Below are 22,227 nucleotides of genomic sequence, written 5' to 3' on the forward strand. Positions count from 1 at the left end.
GCCTCATAGCCCAGGTTGGCCTCAAGCTCACTACATAGTCAAGCATGACCTTGAACTCTAGGTCTTCTACCTCCCAGTGCCATCACACTCTGCCGTCCATGAGGCTGGATCCTAGAAACCTGACTGGGGTGACTTGGGCATGAAGGAAGGACAGGCACGTATACAGAAAAGCTGGGTTTGGGTGAGCCATGCGCTCTGATGGAGATGTACCAGTGAAACCTCGACGAGTTTATTGTAAACCACTGAACAAGGAGGCGGGTTTTGCTAGTCTCGGTAGGAGGTAGTGGGGAGCAGTTTCAGGTTGCAGTCATCCAGAAGGAGGAAGCTGTGGTTGATAGTCTCTGCACACACTGGCTTCAGCTGAAGGTCAGTTGTTCATCAGCACTTTGGTTTGGTCCGAGGGAAGGCTTTGCTAGTCCCAAGGGTCCTTGACATGGCGGTGCTCGTGTCAGTGATAAACATCCACTCACTTCCACAGCCGTGTCCAGTTTGGTTTCCCGGGGGTTTTCGTTTGCTTGTGTAAGATTTGTGTTAGTGTACACACAGCTACGTGTACTTGCAGAGGTCGCAGAGGGCCATTCTCCATCCATTTCTCCGAGGCAGGGTCTGGGGCTACAGGTATGGGCAGAACACCGGCTTGCCCCATGGCTGTTGGGATCCAAACTGCTCCTCCAGACTCTGCAACAAGCTCTCTTAGCTGCTGAGTCATGTCTTTAACCTTCCCTGTGTTCTCTTGATGGGGTGTACACATTTATTTAAATGTCTGTTACATTTCTCTAACTGCTGTTGCCGTTTCAGCCTGCTAGGTAGTGGTGGCATATTCTGTGGTTCACAAAAATTGAAGCAACTCAGTGTTTTAGGATCCGCCTTGTGTTTGTGTATAATTAGGTCCATCTGTTTGGGGCATCTTTGGGAGGCTTTTTGGCTCAGAAATTTGCTGAATACACTCACAAGTCTCCGCGAGTTCACTCCCTCATCCTCTGCAATGCCTTCAGTGACACATCTATTTTCAACCAAACGTGGACTGCAAATAGGTAAGAACATAGAGTTTTAAATGTTGACTTTGGGGGAGTTTTGATTCAGTGGCAATAGAAGGTGGACCAGAAAAGAATGCTGTGAACGCCACATTCAGCTCTTCCTTTACTGGGTTTGGGCTCAGCGTGTAGTCACGTGTTTCCAGTCTCTCTGGAGCTCCACAGATGGTGTTCTGTCCTTACACATAAGAGTAGTTCTCTAAATAGACAGTTTTGTGTGGATTTTCCATGGATTTTCCCATTTTTCTGTCACACTCTGTTATTAATCTTCATACAGTTTGCTTTTCTTCTTTTCTGGGCTGTTGCCCTGAGGGGTTATAGAGAAAGATGAGAGCACTCAGTTCATGGTGGTGTGATCATGGCACTTCATGTCCCTTCTCCAGAAAATTTTACAGTGTAGAATTACTGTAGGAGCTACCAGTAAGGTACCAGGTTCCCTTCAACAATCCTTTTATTGATTTTGTCATTGATTTTAATCATTATTTTTAATCTTTGCCTGTGTGGATGCGAGCCATGGTGCACTTGTGGCAATCAGGACCCCTTGGGTGTGAGTCCTGACGTTCACTACTGTGTATGCCATGGTAGCTGGCCCCATGGGCTTCTAGGGAGTCTCCCTTCTTGCTGTAGGTGTTCTAGGATGACAGGCTTATGCTCCTGCTTCCGGCTTTGTGTGGTTTCCAGGAATCTGAACTCAGATCCTCACCGCTTTCATGGCAGACACTTACTCCACTGAGTCATCTTCCCAGCCTGGTTTTAACATTTTACTTGATAAATTAGATGGTATCTTCAGGCAAACATGTACTTGTCAGGAAGACTAGTCTCTACTCTGAACACACATCCATTTACTTCCCACTTGAAAAAGACCTAGTGAATTAAGGACAAATTGTTGGGGTAAAGGAAAGGATTTGGTAAGTCCCAAGACCCGGAAGACCTAAAGACCAGGGTCCCAAACGATCACCTTAACAGAGACTTTTATTTTATTGCGTGTTAGAACAGGTTTTAAGGTTTTATTGTGGAGACCTGGTAATGTGTTGATTAGAAGGGCTGACTGGTTTAAATGCTGAGAAAGATCTGTGTCCTCAAGGAAGCCCAGGCCTTCCCAGCAAAGGGTTACCAGCTGTTCTTCCTGCTGTGTCAACATCCAGTCCACAGCCCTGTGGGACAAGGGCACTGACTCCAGGGCTTTCTTAATGAGAAAAGAGAGGTGATTTCAAAATGGAATTGCTTAAGTAGGAGGAAGAAATCCTGCCCTGCTCTGGTGAACTTTTGTGTAACCATCCCAGCAAAACAAGCTCTTGGCTGTATTCTGAGCATCATTCTGGCTTGGGGCTTTAACTATAAACCTGGTTAGAGGTGAAAAGTCAACCTTCCTCCTTGTTCTAGGGGCACACCCACCATTCCTTTTTGGAATAAGCCCAGGACAGGGATGGATTTGCACCAGCCCCATTCATTGTACCACAGGATAAAAGCCTTCCTGTGTAGTTTCTGGGTAAGGCCTCAGGCCACATCTCTATGTCTTACTTAGTAAATATATCTACTAAATTCCTCGCTAAAGGGAAAAATTGAGCATAGGTCTTGTAGGACTCAGCCATTTTGAATGGATTAGCCATCTTCCCCAAGGCTGCTGTTCTACCCAAACACAGGAGGTTATATCAGAATGCAAGGGGGCTACCTCCCTATGCTACCACCAAGAGGGAAGGCTAAGTGCTACCAGTGTCTGTATCCACAGTCTAATCTAGGTCTAGGCCCTTTGACAGACGACTTCTCGAAAGTACTTGAGTTGGGCTGGTCCACTTTGCTGCATGCTCATGTTCTTCTCTTGCTCCTGGGAGGTTTGTAGGACCTGCTTGCCAGGCAGAAATGGGTGGGTGGCTGTAGTTTATGCAGGTCTCCTAGAGGCAGACTTGGATAAAGGTTAATATCGCCCCAGTGTTTTGCATACCCAATCACCCCTGGTCCTTGACTAAGTCAGCATATTCTCCTACAAAGGGAGAGGTCTCAAGAGACCTATCACATATGTACAGTGTTACATTTATTACTGATATGTGTGAGTGTAGGCACACATATCCACAGAGTGCTTTGGGGGGTTAAAGGGCAACTTTCAGGAATCTGTTCCTCCTACCTCACTGAGGCAGTGTTGTTGGTGGTTATTTTACTTTTTTTGGTGGGCCTGCACCCAGTCCCCAAATAAATAATACACACGGAGGCTTAGTCTTTCTTAAGAATGCCTGGCTTTCACTTGGCCTATTTCTAGCCAGCTTTCCTTAACGTGAATTATTCCATCTACCTTTTCCATTTCATTCTTCTGTGTGTCGTACTTTCATTCTTACTCCATGGCTGACTGGCCGGCCCCTAGCATCCTGCTCTCCTTGTTCTCTTGCTCCTTTTTCTTTCTGCCTGGCAGCCCCACCTGTCATTTCTCCTGCCTTGCTATTGGCCATTCAGCTCTTTATTAGACCAATCAGGTGTTTTGGACAGGCAAAGTAACACAGCTTCACAGAATTAAACAAACATAACATAAAAGAATACAACACATCTTTACATTCTGAAACAAATGTTCCACAGCATAAACACATCTTGAAATAATAATATTCAGCCTGGCATGGTAGTGCACATCTTTAATCCCAGCACTTGGGAGGCAGAAGCAGGCAGATCTCTGTGAGTTCAAGGCCAGCATAGTTTACAAAGCAAGTTTCAGGACAGCCAGAGCTGTTGCACAACAGCAGGGTCTCTGTTTCTGTCAAGCTACATACTTGTGGCTGGCTGGCCCAGCAAGCTTTTGGGTGCTTCTTCTGCTTCCCGTCTCACAGTAGGAGTGATGTGATAGCAGGTGCTTGCCACCACGTGTGACTTTTTCATGGGTTCTAGGACCAAACTCAGGTTGCACAACCACCTCAGGTACTATTTATTCAAGTTGGTTTTTTGATAGACTTTGCAACAGTTTTCTGTTGGTCTTTTTTATTGCCTAGGGCCTCCTAGAAGAGTGTAATTTTCAGGTAATATGTTGCAAGGTGGTCTGTTGTTCTAAGATTTTTTTTAAAAATACTACATGCACACATGTGAATGCAGGTGCCCATGGAGTCCAGAAGAGGGCACCAGAGCCCCTGGAGTTACAGGCCTTTTTACGGTCCCCAACATGGATGCTGGGAACAAAGCAATGGGTGCTTTTAACCACCAGGTCATCTCTCCCACCCCAGCACTGGCTTTAAGGAATTCCAAGATATTTTCCTTAAAAGTTCTTTAACAGTACAAGTCCAGTAGGCCTTTACCCACCTAGAAAATATATCCACAAAACTCACAGAGGTCTTAGAGCATTGGAGGCACACTAACTTGCTGGATCTCTTTGCTGGATCCTAGAGATTTAATTGTATCTCCCTTCAGATTTTTAACACATACTAGTTTTGTTGCTTGGGAAGGGTGTTTCTTTGGGTTGTTTTGAGATGGGAAGGGACTCAATGTGTAATTGTGTAGTCTTGATCTCTCAGAATCTCAGAAGTCCTCTTGCCTCTGCCTCCTGGGTGCTAGGATTAAAAAGTGTGCATCCCCACGCCTGATGTTGGAGGGTTTTGTTTTGATATATACATACACATGTATGTATAAATTTTATTTTTTTTAAGGTACAAGTGCTGTGCCTGCTCATATGCCTGCAGGCCAGAAGAGGTCATCAGATACTATTATAGATGGTATGAGTCACCATGTAGTGGGAATTGAACTCAGGATCTCTGGAAAAGCATTCAGTGCTCTTTCTTCTTCTGTTTTGTTTTGTTTTGTTTTGTTTTTTCAAGACAGGGTTTCTCTGTAGCTTTGGAGCCTGTCCTGGAACTAGCTCTTGTAGACCAGGCTGGCCTGGAACTCTCAGAGATCTGCCTGTCTCTGCCTCCCAAGTGCTGGGATTAAAGGCGTGCACCACTGCTGCCTGCCGGAGAGCAGCCAGTGTTTCTAACTGCTGAGCCATCTCTCCAGCCCCATGTGTTGGAGTTTCTGAGACAAGGTCTCAAATGTAGCCCAGACTGGTTTCAAAATCTTCCTGCCTCTGTTCCCCTAGTGCTGGGATTACAGGCATACCACTACACTCGTGCAGACCAGGAAGTTTAGGGTGGCATGTTAAACAGTCCTATATAAAATGAGCCATGTGTACATTCATACCCATTGGGAGACTGTTGTGTCAACAGTCTCTGCAAGGGCTTCCCAGATCAGAGTCGCCTCCAGAGCACAGCCTTTCCATCAGAACTAGTGGTCAAAAGTAAATCCCTAAGGGCTTGGTAAGAGTGCTTGTGCAGCAAACATAAGGACCTGAGTTAAGGTCCCCAGACCCATGTATAAGCAGGGCACATCCACACTCTCACCCCAGTGCTGGGTAGGGTAGGAATGGAGATAGGATTCCTAGCCAGACAGCCTAGCCTAAAAACAGTGAGCTCCAACTTCAGTGAGACCCTGTCTCGAGGGAATAAGGCAGTGATAGAAGACAGCTGTGTCCTCTGGCATGCGCCTCACACACACAAAGCAAAGTGTGTGGAAGTTTATATTGAGATAAATCAATTTGAGGAAGCAGAGACTCAGTTAGAACCAAGCTGTCATCAACTCCAGCAGCCTTCTTCACTGCTTTGAACGAGTCCGCTTCCATCACTAGGTTGTCCCTTCTGGTGGCCATAACCGCAGCTTATGATCACCTAGGGATGCTGTGAGCAGCCACTAGCAACTGCAGGATTTTAGCAACCCGCTTTCCCTTGGCCAAGCCCAGCACCCTGTGTGATGCTTTTTGCCTCCTGAGCCATTATTCTTGCCTCTGGGTTTCTCATAATGCTTTTACCAGTGCCCATCTCAGCAGTAGGCAAAGCCTGATAGAGAGGCCCAGATGGTTGGATGTACTAGTTCAGTAATCTATAGGCAGTTATACTTGGGATGGGGGCATCAGAGACATCATTTGGGAGCAGAGAGTGGTACAATTCACTGCAAAGGTAGCTCATATCTCACCTTTCAGTTTCCCATTCCTCATCTTTAATAAAGAAAGGATATGGTAGAGAGCATGCACAAAGGTTGACCCAAGGGTTTGGTCCGTGCCCGCAAGCACTCAGCCTCTGAACTAAAGCCCCAGCCCTCGTAACTTAGTCCTTTGTAGACTAATGTCACTTAAAATGACATGGTAGCTTCAAGATGTGGTGGTAGATACCTGAAATCCCAACACTAAGAAAACTGAAGTAGAAGTTGTCAAAGAGGTTAGTCAGACCTACATGACAAGAGCCTGTCTCAAACAACAAAAACAAAAGCCCATACAGTGGTTTTACCTTAAACCCATAATTGCCATTCCCAATTCTGCAAGGGAAGAAAACAAAGACAGCTATTTACCCAAGATGCAGTCAAGTGCTGTCTGGACTTGTTTATACACTGGCAAATGTTTCCTTGCCTCTAGATAGTGGTTCTCAACCTGTGGGTCACAACCCCACAGGAGTAACATCAGATATTTACAATTCATAACAGTAACAAAATTACAGTTATGAAGTGGCAACGAAATAAGTTTATAGTTGGGGGTCACAAGGGGCTGTATCACAGGGCCGCAGCGTTAGGAAGGTGAGACCCGCTGCTCTAGGACAAAGAGATCATTAGGAAGTGAGTGTGTGCACGTCTGTGGCTTTGCATGAGGCAGCCTGTATTGTGCAGTCGCTCCTATGTTAGCAGGTCCTGCCCCACTTAAATGCAAATAGACTTGTCCGCAGAGTGAACGGCCTTAGGGTGCAGATTCTGGAGAGTTCTAGTTCCCTTAGACCTTGATACTCAGTTGAAGATGATTTTTTTTTTTTACGTGCCAATATTATATGGAGTCTGGTAGGATTTTATTTATATGAATATTAAAATTTCTACTTTTTATTTATTTTTTGAGAGATATCTTACTAAACTCAGCATTTGCCTGAGTGCTGCTGCTAAAGGCACATGCCACCATGCCTGGCTAATAAGTCTTGTGTTAAAGGGCATCAAGCAAGCACATGGTGCACACACATGAATAAATCTAACTATAAAAGAGGCTAGGTTTTATCCCTCCTTCTTCCCAAGGGGTGTTGTTTGTGATGAGGATATTTGCCCCCCCTTTTAAGATTTATTTATTATGTATACAATAATATACATGTTCTGCCTGCGTGTATGTCTGCAGCCAGAAGAGGGCACTAGGTCTCATTACAGATGGTTGTGAGCCACCATGTGGTTACTGGGAATTGAACTCAGGACCTCTGGAAGAACAGCCAATGCTCTTAACCTCTGAGCCATCTCTCCAGCCCTCTTTGCCCCTTCTTTTAAGACAGTTCTTACTGGGAAATTAAACTGTCTCCCCTCCTCCTAGGGTCTTACCTGTCACAGGTGACTTCAGGTCTGTTCAGCTGGACCTTGATGCTTGGTTGTCCTGGCAGAAAGGTTGTTTTTCTGAGCATGTGAGGTTTGTAGGTGGTCTTGTCCTTGAAGGGGAATCAGGCACTCTAGCATCTGTCAGTATAGATGCTGAGAGTTCCAGGATGGCATTCCAGAGGTTACAAAAATGGGTCCTCTGCCTTTCCCAAGACTCCCATCAGAGTGGTTTGTAAAGTGTTGTTCTTGCCAGCCTAGTATTTTGATTCTGATCAAGTAGCACTGGCTTCCAAAAGGAAATCAATTCATTACCCTCTGTCAGGTTTACCCTGGGCTCCTTTTATGGGGCAGTTTGTATAGTGTCTTTCTGTATCTAAGTTACTCTTTTCCTCTCCTGTACCTTCACTTTAGAGCACTCTGTTCTACCATTCCTCCTCCTTGCACTAGGGGTGCCAGTCCTTTGCCTTGGGTATCTTACATTTTTGGAGACCTTTACCTCCAGTCAGCCTATTGTGTCTGGCTCCCCTCCACCTCTGCTGCTGCTGTGCATTGTTAAACTTTAAGTATTACATCAGCTTCCCCCAAACAGGTTTGTACCAAAAGCTCCCTCATCGGTTACAGATTTCCCTTATTCTGCTTTTTGTGGGAGGTACTGTGAGGGTATCATGTATGTGTGTGGAGGCCAGAGATTGACCGCACACATTTTCCTCCATCCCTCATAGAGGTAGAATCTCTTCCTGGAGCTCCAGGACTTTCTGAATAGCTAGCCAGCTTGCTCTGGGCATCCCATGCCTTTACCTCCCATGTGCTCCCAGCATTAGCTCAGGCTCTGGGGATCTGAACTCCAGTTCTCATGCTTGCAGGGCAAGCACTTACCCTTTGAGCCCTCTCCCCAGTCTCTTATGACAGCTTCTCATATTTTCTAGGCTGGCCTCTAATGCTCTGGAGGTCGCCTGGAAGTCTTGATCCTCCCAAGTGCTGGGATTATATGTGTGGGCCACCATACCAGTTTATGCAGTCCTGGGTATGTACCCAAGGCATTCTCTACCAACTAAACCACATCCCACCCTGTTCTTAAATATCATTCACATGCCACATGTTATGGTATGTGCTGAGGCAAGATGATCACAAGTTTGAGAACAGCCTGAGCTTGTATGTACATGGTGAGACCGTGTATGAAAACAAAAGAGGTCATGCTCACCTTTCCCACGTGCTGCTGACCACCTCATGGTCAGTGCCAATGGAGCCTCTCTAGGAACTGGAGTAGATGGATCTTTGGAGCTTTGTTGTAACTCCTGAGTTCTGTTGGGTCTCTTGTTTGAGAACCCCTTCACCTCCTTGCTGAAGGTTTATAGAGTACTTCTCCAAAGGAGGCATTCCCCTGTCGATTGGATCCCAGTGTAGTCTCATCATTGGAATAGGTTCTGTCGGCCCCTGGGGGGCTGCTTGGATGGAGCTGGCATGCCTGCTGCAGCCTTGTCAGTCATAGTCCCCGTTCCTCTCCTGGTACGGCATGTACAGTCGACGCATCGCATCCTTGGAAGGAAATCTTTCTGTAGGGAAGATTGTTGTTCTGTCAGTTAAGCAAGCTTTATGTCTTAGAGTACCCAGCACCCAAAGACCTCCACAGGCATTGTCAGGGAGGTGGCTGCCTGGCAAACGCTGCCCGACCTCATGGCTCCTGAGTTTCCATCCGTGAGGTTTTTTGTTGTTGTTGTTTTTTAGGGGGTTTTTTGGGGTGTTTTGTTTTGTTTTGGTTTGGTTTGGTTTTTCAAGACAGGGTTTCTCTGTAGCTTTGAAGCCTGTCCTGGAACTAGCTCTTGTAGACCAGACTGATCTCGAACTCACAAAGATCCGCCTGTCTCTGCCTCCCGAGTGCTGGGATTAAAGGTGTGCACCACCACCGCCCGGCTCCTTCACAAACTTTGCTACTGTCTGGGCTCTGTGGTGTTTCCTTTCCTATCTTGTACCATTTGGAACAATCCAGCCGTTCTACTTTAGGACAAAAATTTTATTTTCCCCCAAAAAATCCTCTCTTAAAAAAAGGTCTTTAACTTTCTCATCAGACCACAAAGTCTGCCTTCTTCCTTACACTTCTCTTCGGTGTTCGCTGGATCCTTTCCTGCCTCAGTTCCTTCCCTTAAATATGTATCTTCAGGCCATGTGTGGGGTGCACACCTTTAATCTCAGCACTCTGGAGGAAGTGAATTTGAGGCCAGCCTGGGATATACAGCAAATTCCAAGCCAGCGAGGGCTATATGGTGAGACTCAGTCTCAAACTTTACACAATCTCCAAATTTAGATAAGATTTTTCTCAGCAAAATATTTCTCAGTAAATTGTATTTTATAATTTTATGGGTTTTTTTCATCAAAATTCAGCTTGATTTCTTTTTGTAGCATTTGCTTATTGGATTACATGTTATTCCAGTTTTAGCACCCAGCAACCATATTCAGGGTGATGGTCAAGAGTTTTTTAATCCCAACACTCAGGAAGCAGAGGCAAGCCTGGTCTACAAGAGCTAGTTCCAGGACAGGTTCCAAAAGCTTCAGAGAGAGGGCTGGAGAGAAGGCTCAGAGGTTAAGAACACTGACTGCTCTTCCAGAGGTCCTGAGTTCAATTCCCAGCAACCACATAGTAGCTCACAACCATGTGTAATGAGGTCTGAGCCCTCTTCTGGCCAGCAGGCATACAGATAGACAGAACACTGTATATATATATATATAATAAATAAATCTTTTTTTAAAAAAAAAAAGCTTCAGAGAAAAAGAGTAACACGACCCTGATGTTCCTCTACGTGTGATCAGTTTAGGGAAACCATTTATTAACAGCCCCAGATGTAGTTTTCACCCTGCTTTGCTAATAGGTTCAAGATAGATAGGTCACCACTGAAATTCACGCAAGTCATGTAAGCCTAAAGACCTCTAGTTTAATGATCAGTTCTGTTCTATTTAAGCATTCATTCGTCTGTAAACCAGCTAGAGATTTTACATGATTTTTCTTCCTGGTCGTCATCTCCCTATGCTCACCGTGTAACCGGGCTCATCTCAAGCTCTTGTTCTTCCTGTGCCTCCTGCGGAGTGCTGCAGTTCTAAGCCTGTGTTCCCACACTCGGCTTCCTCGGGATTATATCCTGTAGCTGTAACTTATGCATAAGGGTAAATACATAAACACAACCTATGAAAACTTGATTGGTGTCACAGTTCTGAAGGTTGGAAAACCTGCTTTGTAGCCCAGGCTATCTTCCTGTCCCGGTCTCTTGAGCACTGGCATGGTAGGCATGTGCCACCACACTTGGCTTAAGTCTGTCCCAACAAACACGTCTTCCTTTTTAAAGAAAGGAGGAAAAATGCACGCAAATGAACTAATTTGCAATGGAAATAAAGTCCAGTTCTGTTCCCTTTTCCAAACAGAGTGCCTGGTGGAGGGGGATGTAGCTCAGTGCTTGCCTGACATGCACAAGGCCTTAGACTGGATCCCAGCATCGGGGGAAATAAAATGACCAAGCCTGCTATCATAGTGCACACTTGCAATCACAACACTAAGAAGGCTCAGGCAAGAGGATTACAAGTTCAAGGCCAGCCTGTGCTACATAGTAAGATGCTGTCAGGGCAAAAGAGCACAGAGAGCATCCTCAGCTCTAAGAGCTCAGAAAATGGCTGGGGTGGGAGGAGCTTACAAGACTGTCAGACATTGAGCAGTGGTCCTTCCAAGAGGGAACTCAGCTTTGAGCAGTAAGCGTCAGGAGATAGCCTGGATAGTGGGAAGAAAGGTCAGCACAGTTCAGAGGAGTTAGGGACCCAGCATTTGAAATTCTGTCAATTTCAGTGGAATACCTGTCCATTAAGGATAACAGAGAAGGGGTGAGCAAGGTGGTTCCGCAGATGAAGATGTTTGCCACTAAACCTTACAAGCCTGAGCTCAGTTCTGGAACCTACATGTTGGAAGAAGAGAAATGACTCCCACAAGTTCTCTTTTGACCTCCACATGTGCACTATGGGTGCACAATACAATAAATAAGTGTAATTTGGGGGGGTAACGTTTGAGACAGGGTTGCTCTGTGTAGATCAGGCTGGCCTTGAACTCACAGAGATCTGCCTGCCTCTGCTTCCTGAGTGCTGGGATAAAGGTGTGCGCCACCATTGCCCAGATAATATTTTCTTTTAATTTAGAGAGTGGGTCAGCAGTTAAGTGCAGTGACTGCTCTTCTAGAGGCCCCAGTTTGATTTTCAGTGCCCATGTGACAGCACACAAACACCTGTAACTCCAGTACTAGGAGACTGAATGCCATCTTCTGGTCTCTGAGGGCACCAGGCGTGTATATGGTGCACATACATACATGTAGGCAGAATTCACACACACATCCTGTTTAGAGGACTGATGAGCTGGCTCAGCAGGTAAGCGCTGTCTCCAAGCCTGACAAACTCGGTTTATCCCCAAATCACATGGCGGGAAACGAGACTCCTGCAAATTGTCCTCTCACCCCCACACACATGCTGTGGCCCATATGCTCCCACACAAATAAAATGTAATATAATAAAGATCATATGCAGAAATCCATAAAGATTGAATTTCTCAAATTAGCCCATGTTAATGTAATAGTAGCAAATTTCAGAGAAAATAGCTTTCATTTTGGTATTTTGAAATCTGTCCAAAACATCAATCAAAAAAAAACTATCAACCAAAAGGGGAGGAAAATCTCTCTCTGTCTCTCTCTCTCTGTGTTGTTTTTTGAGACAGGATTTCTCTGTGTAGCTTTGGCTGTCCTGTAATTCACTCTGTAGACCAGACTGGCATCAAAATCACAGAGATCTTCCTGCCTCTGCCTCCTGAGTGCTGGGATAAAGGTGTGCACCACCACCGCTTGGCCAAGAATATTTTTCCTAATGCTGAATTTTCTAAATACCCGCTGGAAATGAAGCTAGTTAGAAAAAACAAACTTGTAATCAGAATTCTTGCCTGTGCTGAGGTATTTTGCAGTATTGCTGAGTCCTGAGTTGAAGTGTCACTCTTGGGAGCTTTGGGGGGTCCATAGGAGTTGGTTGTGGGCCGCCTCCTGGATTCCAGGCATCCAGTCATGACGGAGCTTCAGTGCTAAAGATGACTTGCCGTTTATGTGCAGACTTCAACGTTGATCACCAGCCTCTGTCTTTTTTTGCAGCTTTTGGCTGATGCCAGCATTTATGCTCAAAAAAATAGTTCTTGGGAACTTTTCCTCTGGCCCAGTGGACCCAATGATGGCTGATGCTATTGACTTTATGGTGGACAGGGTAAGGATCAAGATACTGCCAAACATTTCATACTGGGACTTTTTTGTGCACGGGGAAAGGAGGTATTTGTTAGCAGTCGATGTAACATTACCTAATGTGTACATACATTGGAATGGTACCTACTAATAGTTACATTGTTTATTAATCAGTTTAAAATAAAATTTAAGGACCAAGTGGTAGTGGCACACACCTTTAATCCCAGCACTCGGATCTCTGAGTTTGAGGCCAGCCTGGTCTACAGAGTGAGTTCCCAGACAGCCAGGGATATACAAAGAAACCCTGTCTCAAAAACCAAATGAATAATAAATAGAACTTAAGGGACTGGAGATATGGCTGAGAGGCTAAGAGCACTTGACTGCTCTTGTAGAAGATGTGAGTTTGGTTCCCAGCACCCACCTTTGGTGGAGTAGCCAACACCTCTGGTCGCTGAGGGCACCTGCACACATGCTCACCTACCCACTTGCTGACACACAAGTTGTCTGTGTCATATATAGAAATAAAATAAACCTTAATCAAAAATTATAGAGCAGTTAAGAGCATGTACTGCACTTACAGAAGATGCAGGTTGTGTCCCAGCACCCATGTCAAGGAGCTCACAGCTTCTGAGGATCCAGCACCCTTAGCTGGCCTCACAGGCACCTGTACACATACAATTTAAACATAAAATTAAATCTTTATTTAAAATTTTTCAGCCTGGCTATAGTAATTATGCCTGTAATCTCAGCACTTGGGAGGCCGAGGCAGAAGGGTCTCCACTTTGAGACCAATCTAGATAATACAGCAAGACTGTCTCCAAAAACAAAACCTTGTGAGACCTCACACTAGACAGTACATCTGCAATTCTTGGGCATCTGAGAATCTAGTTCCTTTGGGATAGAGAGAGGTCGTGTTGTTTCTTTCTTTTTTTTTTTATTTCAACCCCTTTGGCAGGGTTTCTCCAAGTAGCCCTGACTGACCTCCAACTCAAAGATCTGCCTGCCACTACTACTTGCCTAAGTTTTGTTGTTTCTCGAGACAGGGTGCGGGGGTGTGCTGCCATGCCGGCTGGAATCTGTCTTCCTTTGGTCTCCTGTACCACTTAGGTCAAGCTGACAAACACGACTGCAAACTAGTGTTTCAGAACCAAGGTGCAGGACACCCTTACTTCTTTTTCCCTTTGAGTTGCACAGATCAGTGTGTTGTCCCATAGACACCTGGGCTAAGCAGGTAGTACAGGCTGAAGCCAAAGGAAAACCACGTTCCAGTTATTGAGCTGGACTTAGGTGCCACAATAGGAAAGGCCACTGCCCTGCAGTCCCAGATCAGTGTCTCGGATGCATTGTGTTTTCTCATTGGTGGATCTTCCACTGTACACATTCCCAGCACCATAAGCATAGATATTGTCTATGGACCTGCTGTAAGCATAAAAACAAAATTACTGCAACAGTTACCTGTCTTTCTTTCTGCAGCTGGAGAGTTTGGGTCAGAGTGAACTGGCTTCAAGACTAACTCTAAATTGTCAGAATTCTTATGTGGAACCTCATAAAATTCGGGACATCCCTGTAACCATCATGGATGTAAGTTCCTTTTGAAGTAATATTAGGTGCTTGTCATTTAAAATGTATATGCCACGATGTCATTATTTTGTGACAGTAACCATGCTGCCTTCTGCAAATATACCTTGGTTTTCTCAGTTCCAAAATCTACTGCTTAGCCTGGAGTATTTCTCATAAGAGTGACACCATTGTGCTGGGCTACTGGTGAATGCCTGTGATCCCAGCACTGGAAAGACAGAGGCAGGGAAATACTCAGGTTGGGGACAACCTGGTTTACATCCCTTGATGATGGCTCAGCAGTTAAGAGCACTGACTGCTCTTGCAGAGGACCCGGGTTTGTTCTCCAGTATCTACATGGTGTATTACAACCATCTGTAACTCCAGTTCAAGGGATCTCATTCCCATTTCTGACCACCTCAGATATGTATGAATGTGGTGCAGACATTCATGTCGGCTAAGTAAGATACATAAAATAGAGACAAATTTCAGTAACCTAGTAGTCCTTACCTGATTTGGGGAGGTTGTTTTAGGGTGTAGGAACAGAACCCGTGATTTTCCGTGTGCTGGGAAGACACTCCTCACTCAGCCATACACCTCAAGCCCTTGGGCTGGTATGTCTATATTTTCTCAACAACAGATACTAAACATTTCACATCCAGTACCAAAGAGGTTTGCCTTGCGAGAGTAAAGAACTTCCGTAAGGTAGGGCTGGCAAGATGGCTCCACCAACTAAAACTGCTTGCTGCCAGGCTGGAGAGATGGCTCAGAGGTTAACAACACTACCTGCTCTTCCAGAGGTCCTGAGTTCAATTCCCAGCAACCACATGGTGGCTCATAACCATCTGTAATGAAATCTGGTTCCCTCTTCTGGCATGCAGGTATACATGCAGGCAGAACATGCCAGCATAATAAATAAATAAATCTTTTTTAAAAATCACATTTAAAAATATTGTTTGTTGCCAGGCCGAGAGCCTGAGTTTGAGCCCAGTAGCTCTCCGTGCTCCACGTCTTGGCTGATGACTACTGCTTTGTTTCTGTGAATTTGCTTGCTCTAGATACAGCATTTCTTCAAGTCTAGACTGTTCCACTTAGCCCAATGCTCTTAAGGTTGTCTGTAGTGGGGCTGGAGACATGGCTCCGTAGCTAAGCGCTTGCTGCTCTTCCAGAAGACCTGAGTTCAGTTCCCAGCACCTACATCTGGCGCCTATAACACCAGCTCCAGGGGATCTGAAACCCTCTTTTCGCTTCTGGAAAAACTGATTTTACATGCATATATCCACACAGATTCACACATGTATACATAATTAAAAATAAAAATCTGGGAAAAAAATATACTAGAGAGAGCTCAGTGGTTAAGAGCAGTGACTGCTCTTGAAGAGGACCTGGGTTCATTCCCAACACCCACATGATAGCTCACAAGCCTTCTTTACTACAGTTCAGAGGAGCCTTTTCTGGCCTGCATGCCCATGGTGCATAGACATACATACAGGCGAAAAAACCTATACACGTCAAAATAAAAAATGAAAAAAGATTCACTAGCCCCATAATATATCTGAATGTCATTCCTTTAAGACTGAACGATACTTTGTAACATAAACTTTACATCTTGTTGGTGACATGCTGGTTGTTTGTGATATCGACTATTACATGTCTATTAACATGGGTATAAAAGGATCTTAGTCCTTGCTTTCAAATCTTGTAATTTGGGGCTGCAGAGAGAGCTCATTGGTTAAGAGCACTTAACTGCTCTTGTAGAGAACCCAGGTTCTGTTCCCAGCTCCTACATGGTTTCTTTCAACCATCCATAACTTCAGTTCCAAGAGACCTGGTGCCGTCTTCTGACTTCTCGGGTATGCACATACATAGTGGCACACACGTAATTTTGCTTTAGACTTTTTAAGACACAATGTCTTCCGATGGCTGTATCATTTTATATCCCCCCCCTCGCCCCAGTAGTGCACAAGGGTTCTGGTTCGTTTACCGAACATTCTGACATTTTGGTTGTGAGCCTAGCCTTTAATGGCTCAACCTCTCTCCAGTCCCATGGCACATGCTTGTAATACCAGCATTGGGGAGGTGCACACAGGCAGGGTCCTGTTTGCTGACTGCCAGGCTAGCCTGCTTAGAAAGTTTCAGGCCAGGGCTGGAGAGATGGCTCAGTGGTTAAGAGCACTGCCTGCTCTTCCAAAGGTCCTGAGTTCAATTCCCAGCAACCACATGGTGGCTCACAACCATCTGTAATGAGGTCTGGTGCCCTCTTCTGGCCTGCAGGCATACACACAGACAGAATACTGTATACATAATAAATTAATTAATTAAAAAAAAACCCGAATTCTTGAAAATGACACATGAGGTTGACCTCTGGCCCCCCACATACCACAAACATGCATGCATATACACACAAAATTTATATATCCTTTAAAATATTTTCAAAAATATCTTGTATGCATGCTTATATTGAAAGCATCTGAAAGATATTAAAAACCACATGTGCTCAGCTGCCAGAGCCACTGTTCCCAGAAAGTCTGAACTTCCTGCCTTTAATCTCTAATTTTTAAAAAAAGATTATTTTAGCCAGGTAATGGTGGTACACGCCTTTTATACCAGTACTTGGGAGGCAGAACAGGCAGAACTCTGAGTTTGAGGCCAGCTGGTTTACAGAGCTAGTTTCTGGACAACCAGAGCTACATAGAGAGACCCTGCCTCAATAAATAAATAAATAAATAAATAAAATGATTGTTTTGCTTTATGTGTATGGGTGTTTTGCCTGCATGTATGTAAGTGCGCTCTGCATGCAGTGCCCATGGAGGCCAGAAGTGTTGCATCCCCAGAGTTACAGAAAGTTGTGAGCTGCCATGTGGGAACCTAACCAGGATCATCTGGAGGAGGAGCCAGTGCTCTTAACCACTGAGCCATCTCTCCAGTCCCAAGATTTCATCTTTTTTGAAATTAACATTTCCAGTGATTATTCACTATTAATATTTTGTTAATTATCTGCAGGTGAGAGATGCAACAGACATTTGGCAGCGAAATCTATAGTTACGGTTGGAATTAGGATTTTCTTCTGGTGTGGGGATGGGGCTTAGAACACTCTAGGCAAGCGTTCTACCACACAGCTGTATTCCCACCGTTGGGTTCAAGTTGAATGTGACCAGGCACAGCACCAGGAGGTGGGCGCTGGCTGCTCTGGCACTCAGGAAGGTGAGGGGATACTTTTGTCCTGTGCTAAAAATACCATGAGGTTTCAGCCTTGTATGTTTTCAAAGGTGTTTGACCAGAGTGCGCTGTCAACGGAAGCCAAGGAAGAGATGTACAAACTGTACCCTAATGCCCGGAGGGCTCACCTCAAGACAGGAGGCAATTTCCCCTACCTGTGCAGGAGTGCAGAGGTCAATCTTTATGTGCAGGTAAGTCCAGCCTGGGATCCAGAGCACTTGAGCTGTAGAGACCCCCAAGGCGACTCCCCCTCAACAGCCCTTTTCAGGATGAGCAGCCTGCATTCCCACACTGTGGTGGTGGTCCTTGGTATGAAGTGACCTTGCTTCCTGGAGACAGGGAATTCAGCAACAGCAAGATACCACATCTAAATGGAAGTAGTCTGAGTCTCAGAAAATGAGTTGATCTGATTATGCGCTATTGGCAAAAATAAAAACACACTTCATTCTCTCAAGAGATTATAGAATAGGGTGACAAGTGACTGCCTTGATGATTTGGCAAGAAGCATCAGGTGCCTTCCGTAGCGAGTCCTGTCTTTAGTGCTCCCGTGCACTCATGGGAGGTGACCCTAAACAGAAAATAGTGGTGCCCGGGGATGCTCATCATGCCACTGACCACAGTAGGAAAGACTGGAAGGACTTCCCACCACCGCAGAAGGGCTGGGGAGATGGCTCAGTGGTTAAGAGCACTTGCTGCTCTTGCACAGGATCTGAGTTTGATTCCCAACACCCACACTGTAGCTCACAGCCATTTCTAACTCCAGTTCCAAGAGATCTAACACCCTCTTCAACCTCCACGGGCATCAGGCATACATGTGGCATATATACACACGTGAGTAAAGCACTCATATGATTTTTAAAAAGAAAAGATGTTTATGAAGGGCTAGCAAGATGGCTCTGTTAAAGCATTTGGCATACATAAAAAGGACTTTAGTTCAGACTCCCCAGAACTCACATAAATGCCTGGTGCACATAATTGCCTACCTGGACTTCAAGCCTGGGAAGGTAACATCTGGGGATTCCCCAAAGCAAGCTGGTTATCAAGACTAACCATACCAGGGTGCTGGAGAGATGGCCCAGCAGTTAAGAGTACCGACTGTTCTTCCAGAGGACCCCAGTTCTACTCGCAGCTCCTAGTGGTAGCTGACAGTTGAAATTCCAGGTCCAGGGGACCCACCTCTTCTGGTCTCCATGGGCACTGTGTGAATACGATGCTTAGACATGCATGCAGGCAAATCACCTGTACACATTAAAAAGACGGGCCATATTAGAGAGATCTGGATTTGATCGCGACCACCTTCCTCAGTAAGATGGAGAATAATCACTCTTGATCCTCTACAGAAAGCCCACACATGAGCCCACAAGTGCAAAGTGCATATATACACTATGCATGGGGCCGTGGGGGGTGAGGATGTCCATGAAAAGTTGTCAGGAACGTAGAGAAGCTGGCTTTAAAAAAAACAAAACAATTTGACGCCAAAGGTCTCACCATTTCTCTGGTCAGACGCAGTGGTGCATAGTTGTAACCATAGAACTTTGAGGCCAACGTGGGGTTGCTGTAAGTTCAAGGCCGGTCTCAGTGACATAGTGAAACCCATATTCTTGTTTTTCAGCTTTTCTCTAGTTACCTGTACTGGGGTATAATTCTAGGAAGGTTTTATGTTTTCCCACCACACTTGTTCATAACGTGCTATGCCTTCTGTAATACAGTCACTGAGAAATGAAGGTGCTGGGCTTGGGGAGACGATGGCTCAGTTAGTGAAGTGTTTGCTGTGCAAGGATGAGGACCCGAGTTCAGCCCCATAATACAAGTTTTTTAAAAGTTGTGTATGGAGGCACAGACAGGAGCCCCTGGGGTTTGCTGGCAAGTCAGCCTGGCCTACTTGTCAGACTTGAAGCCTTTGAGAGACAAGAGAGGGCCAGTGAGGGCTCACCAGTGAAAGACCTGCCACCAATCCTGACAACCTGAGTTCAGGGCCAGAAATGACGTGGAGGAGACAGCCAATCCCACAGGTTGTCCCTGACCTCCACACACACACAAAATAAGGAGAGTAATATTTTAGAGTCCTGAGGAGCGGCACTGATGTTGACCTCTGGCCTCCACATACACTCACCAAGAAGGTTCGGGACTGAGATGGGGTGTCCTGATGGTGGAGCGCCTTGCCTAGCACTCCCGAAGCCCCCTTCATGTTGGCACCATAGACAAGACAACACTAATAATAACCCATGTTGTTCTGCACTTTCCCAGATACATTTGCTGCAGTTCCATGGAACCAAATACGCCGCCATCGACCCGTCAGTGGTCAGCGCAGAGGAGCTAGAGGTGCAGAAAAGCCGCCTCGGCCTCAGCCAGGAGGAGCCATAGGCGGGCTCGCAACACGCCAAGTACAATCAGTTCAGGTTCATCAGGCACACTGGGCCTTACTGTTTCAGAAGGAGGACTGACGGTCATCCTCACAACATGCGTCAGCTCTTCTAAGCCAGTGTGACTGTCCCCTCTCCAAGGTTTTGTTTTGTTTTATTTTTTTAAAACTTTTGAATTTTAAGAACTTTTGAAGATTCCCATTTTAAGAATTGTGAAAATTTTGCTACCAAAAGCCTTCTCTCCTGTTGTGTGTTCATTTCAAAGGCTTGGGATCATGTGGCATTTTTCTCTTCTCCTCTTTCTTTTCCCCACTTTGTGTGTTCCTCACTGTAAAGGCTGCACCTCCAGACTGGAAGAGGAACACCACCTGTTTTTTATGCTTTCCTGGGATAACCAGGGTGCCAAGGCCGACAGCCTGCTGGCCACTCCCTCCAAATCCGCTACTTTTGTTTCCAGCTGAGCACACCATTTTGAGTATTAGCGGCTGTATTTCTAGCCATTACAGTCATTTGGAATAAAAACTGAATTTCAGTGAGTGGCTCTTGTGGTTACTGTTGCTTGCACAGCTGGCTGCTGGCCAGTGCCTGTGACTTTGGGGAAACTGCTCCATCATCCTGGCACTGATTGCTGATGGTGCAGTCAGAGGTGCTGTTACCGCCGACTACCACTGTATGCCACATGTGTTCCTTTCCATCTTCCTCACTAATGGAATTTTTAGAAAAGAGATAGGATCTCATTTTGGCTAGGCCTCCATCCCCCAAGTGCTAGGATTACAAATGTCATCCTGGAAGGTCACCTGACTCCTGATAGACATGTTTTTAATACATAGGGAGGAAATAGTTTAATAAACTGTCTCCATCTATTGATCCAACTTAAAAAATTCCCAACCTGTGGATAGCCTTGCCTAGCTCCCCTCACTTTTCCACATACATCCCTACCCTGGATTACTATAAAGCCTTTTCTGATACCATACAATTTCTGTATGTACTTTCAAGAGGTAAAGTAGGTTATTTGAGGGCCTAGAGAGAGGACTCAGTGGTTAAGAACACTTGTGCTCTTCCAGAGGACCCAGGTTCAATTCCCATCATCTACATGGCAGCTCACGACTGACTATATAACCCCAGTTCTGGAGATCTGACTCACATGGACATGCATACAGGACAAACACCAAGCACATTTAAAAAAAAAAAAACAACTATTTGAGAGGCTTGGAAGATGGTTCAGTGGGAAAAAGTGCTTGCTGTACAAACATGAGAACCTGAGTTTAGGTCCCCAAGTGCCCATTACAATGTCACACGCGTCCACATAGGCCTCTAACCTCAACACTGAGTGCAGGGCATCCTCTGGCCTCTGACCCCCACTAGTATGCCCACACATGTACACATGTATATGCATATGTTTATATATATTAGTCACATGAAGGGTTTTTTGATTACACAGGTTGTGAAATGTCTGTATATAAGATTGTGTTCGAATCGCATACTAGAAAGCTATAATTAACATTTTGGAAAAAACTAAGTTGTGTGAAGTTATCTATATAAAACTAGAAGGAATTAACACTTTAATCATAAAAAAGATAGGGCTGGGGAGATGGCTCAGCGGTTAAGAAAGAGCATTGCCCGCTCTTCCAAAGGTCCTGAGTTCAATTCCCGGCAACCATATGGTGGCCCACAACCATCTGCAATGAGGTCTGGTACCCTCTTCTGGCTAACTGTATACAAAATAAATAAATATCTTTTTAAAAAATTAAATAAAAAACAAAGATCTTGGGTCAACAAGACGGTTCAGCAGGCAGAAGCCCTGGTCACAACCTGATGACCAACTTCAGTCCCTGGAACCCACCATGGAAGAAGAGAAGCAATGCCTTCAAGTTGTCCTCTGCCTTCCACATGTGTGCCTTCATATGTGCATGCCCACAGTCACACAAATAATAAATGTAAAAAAAAATAAGCTGCCGGACTGGAGAGCTGGTTCAGCGGTTAGCAGAGCTCTGGCCGCTCTCCCAAAGGAGCTGGATGCAACTCACACTGTCTATAACTCCAATTCCAGGGGATCTGGCACCATCACACAGGCATGCATGCAGGCAAAACACCAGTGCACACTGAAAAGAAAAAGCTGGCACGGTAGCACACACCTGTGGTCTATAGCACAGCAGAAGCAGGCAAGATGACTGCTTCAGAGCAGCAGGTTACAGCTGTTTGCGGAGGTGAGTGACAGCAGAAGACCCGGAATTCTCTCAACTCCCAGTGCCCCACCCCCAGGGTGCTGGGAGCCATCTTGGAAAGGAACTGTACTTTCTGAATTTGGACTACATTGGAGGTCAGAAATGCATGCATTTTCCACAGTGTGTAGTAGGCTTAGGACATGGCAACCTCACAAGCCAGGTTTGGCTTGAAGTAATCAATGCACACTGAGAATGTCGTGTGGCAGGGAGTTGGCGGTGTGATGCAGAGGGGTGTGGAGGGTGCTGGCCACAG

General features: G+C 45.5%; 1 protein-coding gene and 1 long non-coding RNA gene across 2 annotated transcripts in view; one reads left to right on the top strand and one right to left on the bottom strand.

Annotated features, from left to right (window-relative positions):
• The window catches only part of Spg21 (SPG21 abhydrolase domain containing, maspardin), a 32,117-nt gene extending 11,832 nt beyond the window's left edge, over positions 1–20,285 (top strand). The window contains exons 5-9 of the mRNA XM_048423617.3: positions 889–1,034; positions 12,527–12,635; positions 14,084–14,191; positions 17,437–17,577; positions 19,634–20,285. Of these exons, the coding sequence (XP_048279574.1) occupies positions 889–1,034; positions 12,527–12,635; positions 14,084–14,191; positions 17,437–17,577; positions 19,634–19,750 (621 nt within the window). The 3' untranslated portion in view covers positions 19,751–20,285. The remainder of the gene's footprint in view (positions 1–888; positions 1,035–12,526; positions 12,636–14,083; positions 14,192–17,436; positions 17,578–19,633) is intronic.
• LOC146894573 (uncharacterized) lies at positions 933–10,507 on the bottom strand. The gene is made up of 4 exons (XR_015001762.2): positions 10,395–10,507; positions 8,569–8,920; positions 7,374–7,477; positions 933–1,898 (listed from the first exon to the last, which is right to left on the bottom strand). It is a non-coding gene; the product is annotated as an uncharacterized LOC146894573 (long non-coding RNA).
• Positions 20,286–22,227: the final 1,942 nt, after the last annotated feature.

The sequence above is a fragment of the Myodes glareolus genome, chromosome 4 (assembly GCF_982192425.1).
Source record: "Myodes glareolus chromosome 4, mMyoGla1.1, whole genome shotgun sequence".
Classification (NCBI taxonomy): Eukaryota; Metazoa; Chordata; class Mammalia; order Rodentia; family Cricetidae; genus Myodes; species Myodes glareolus.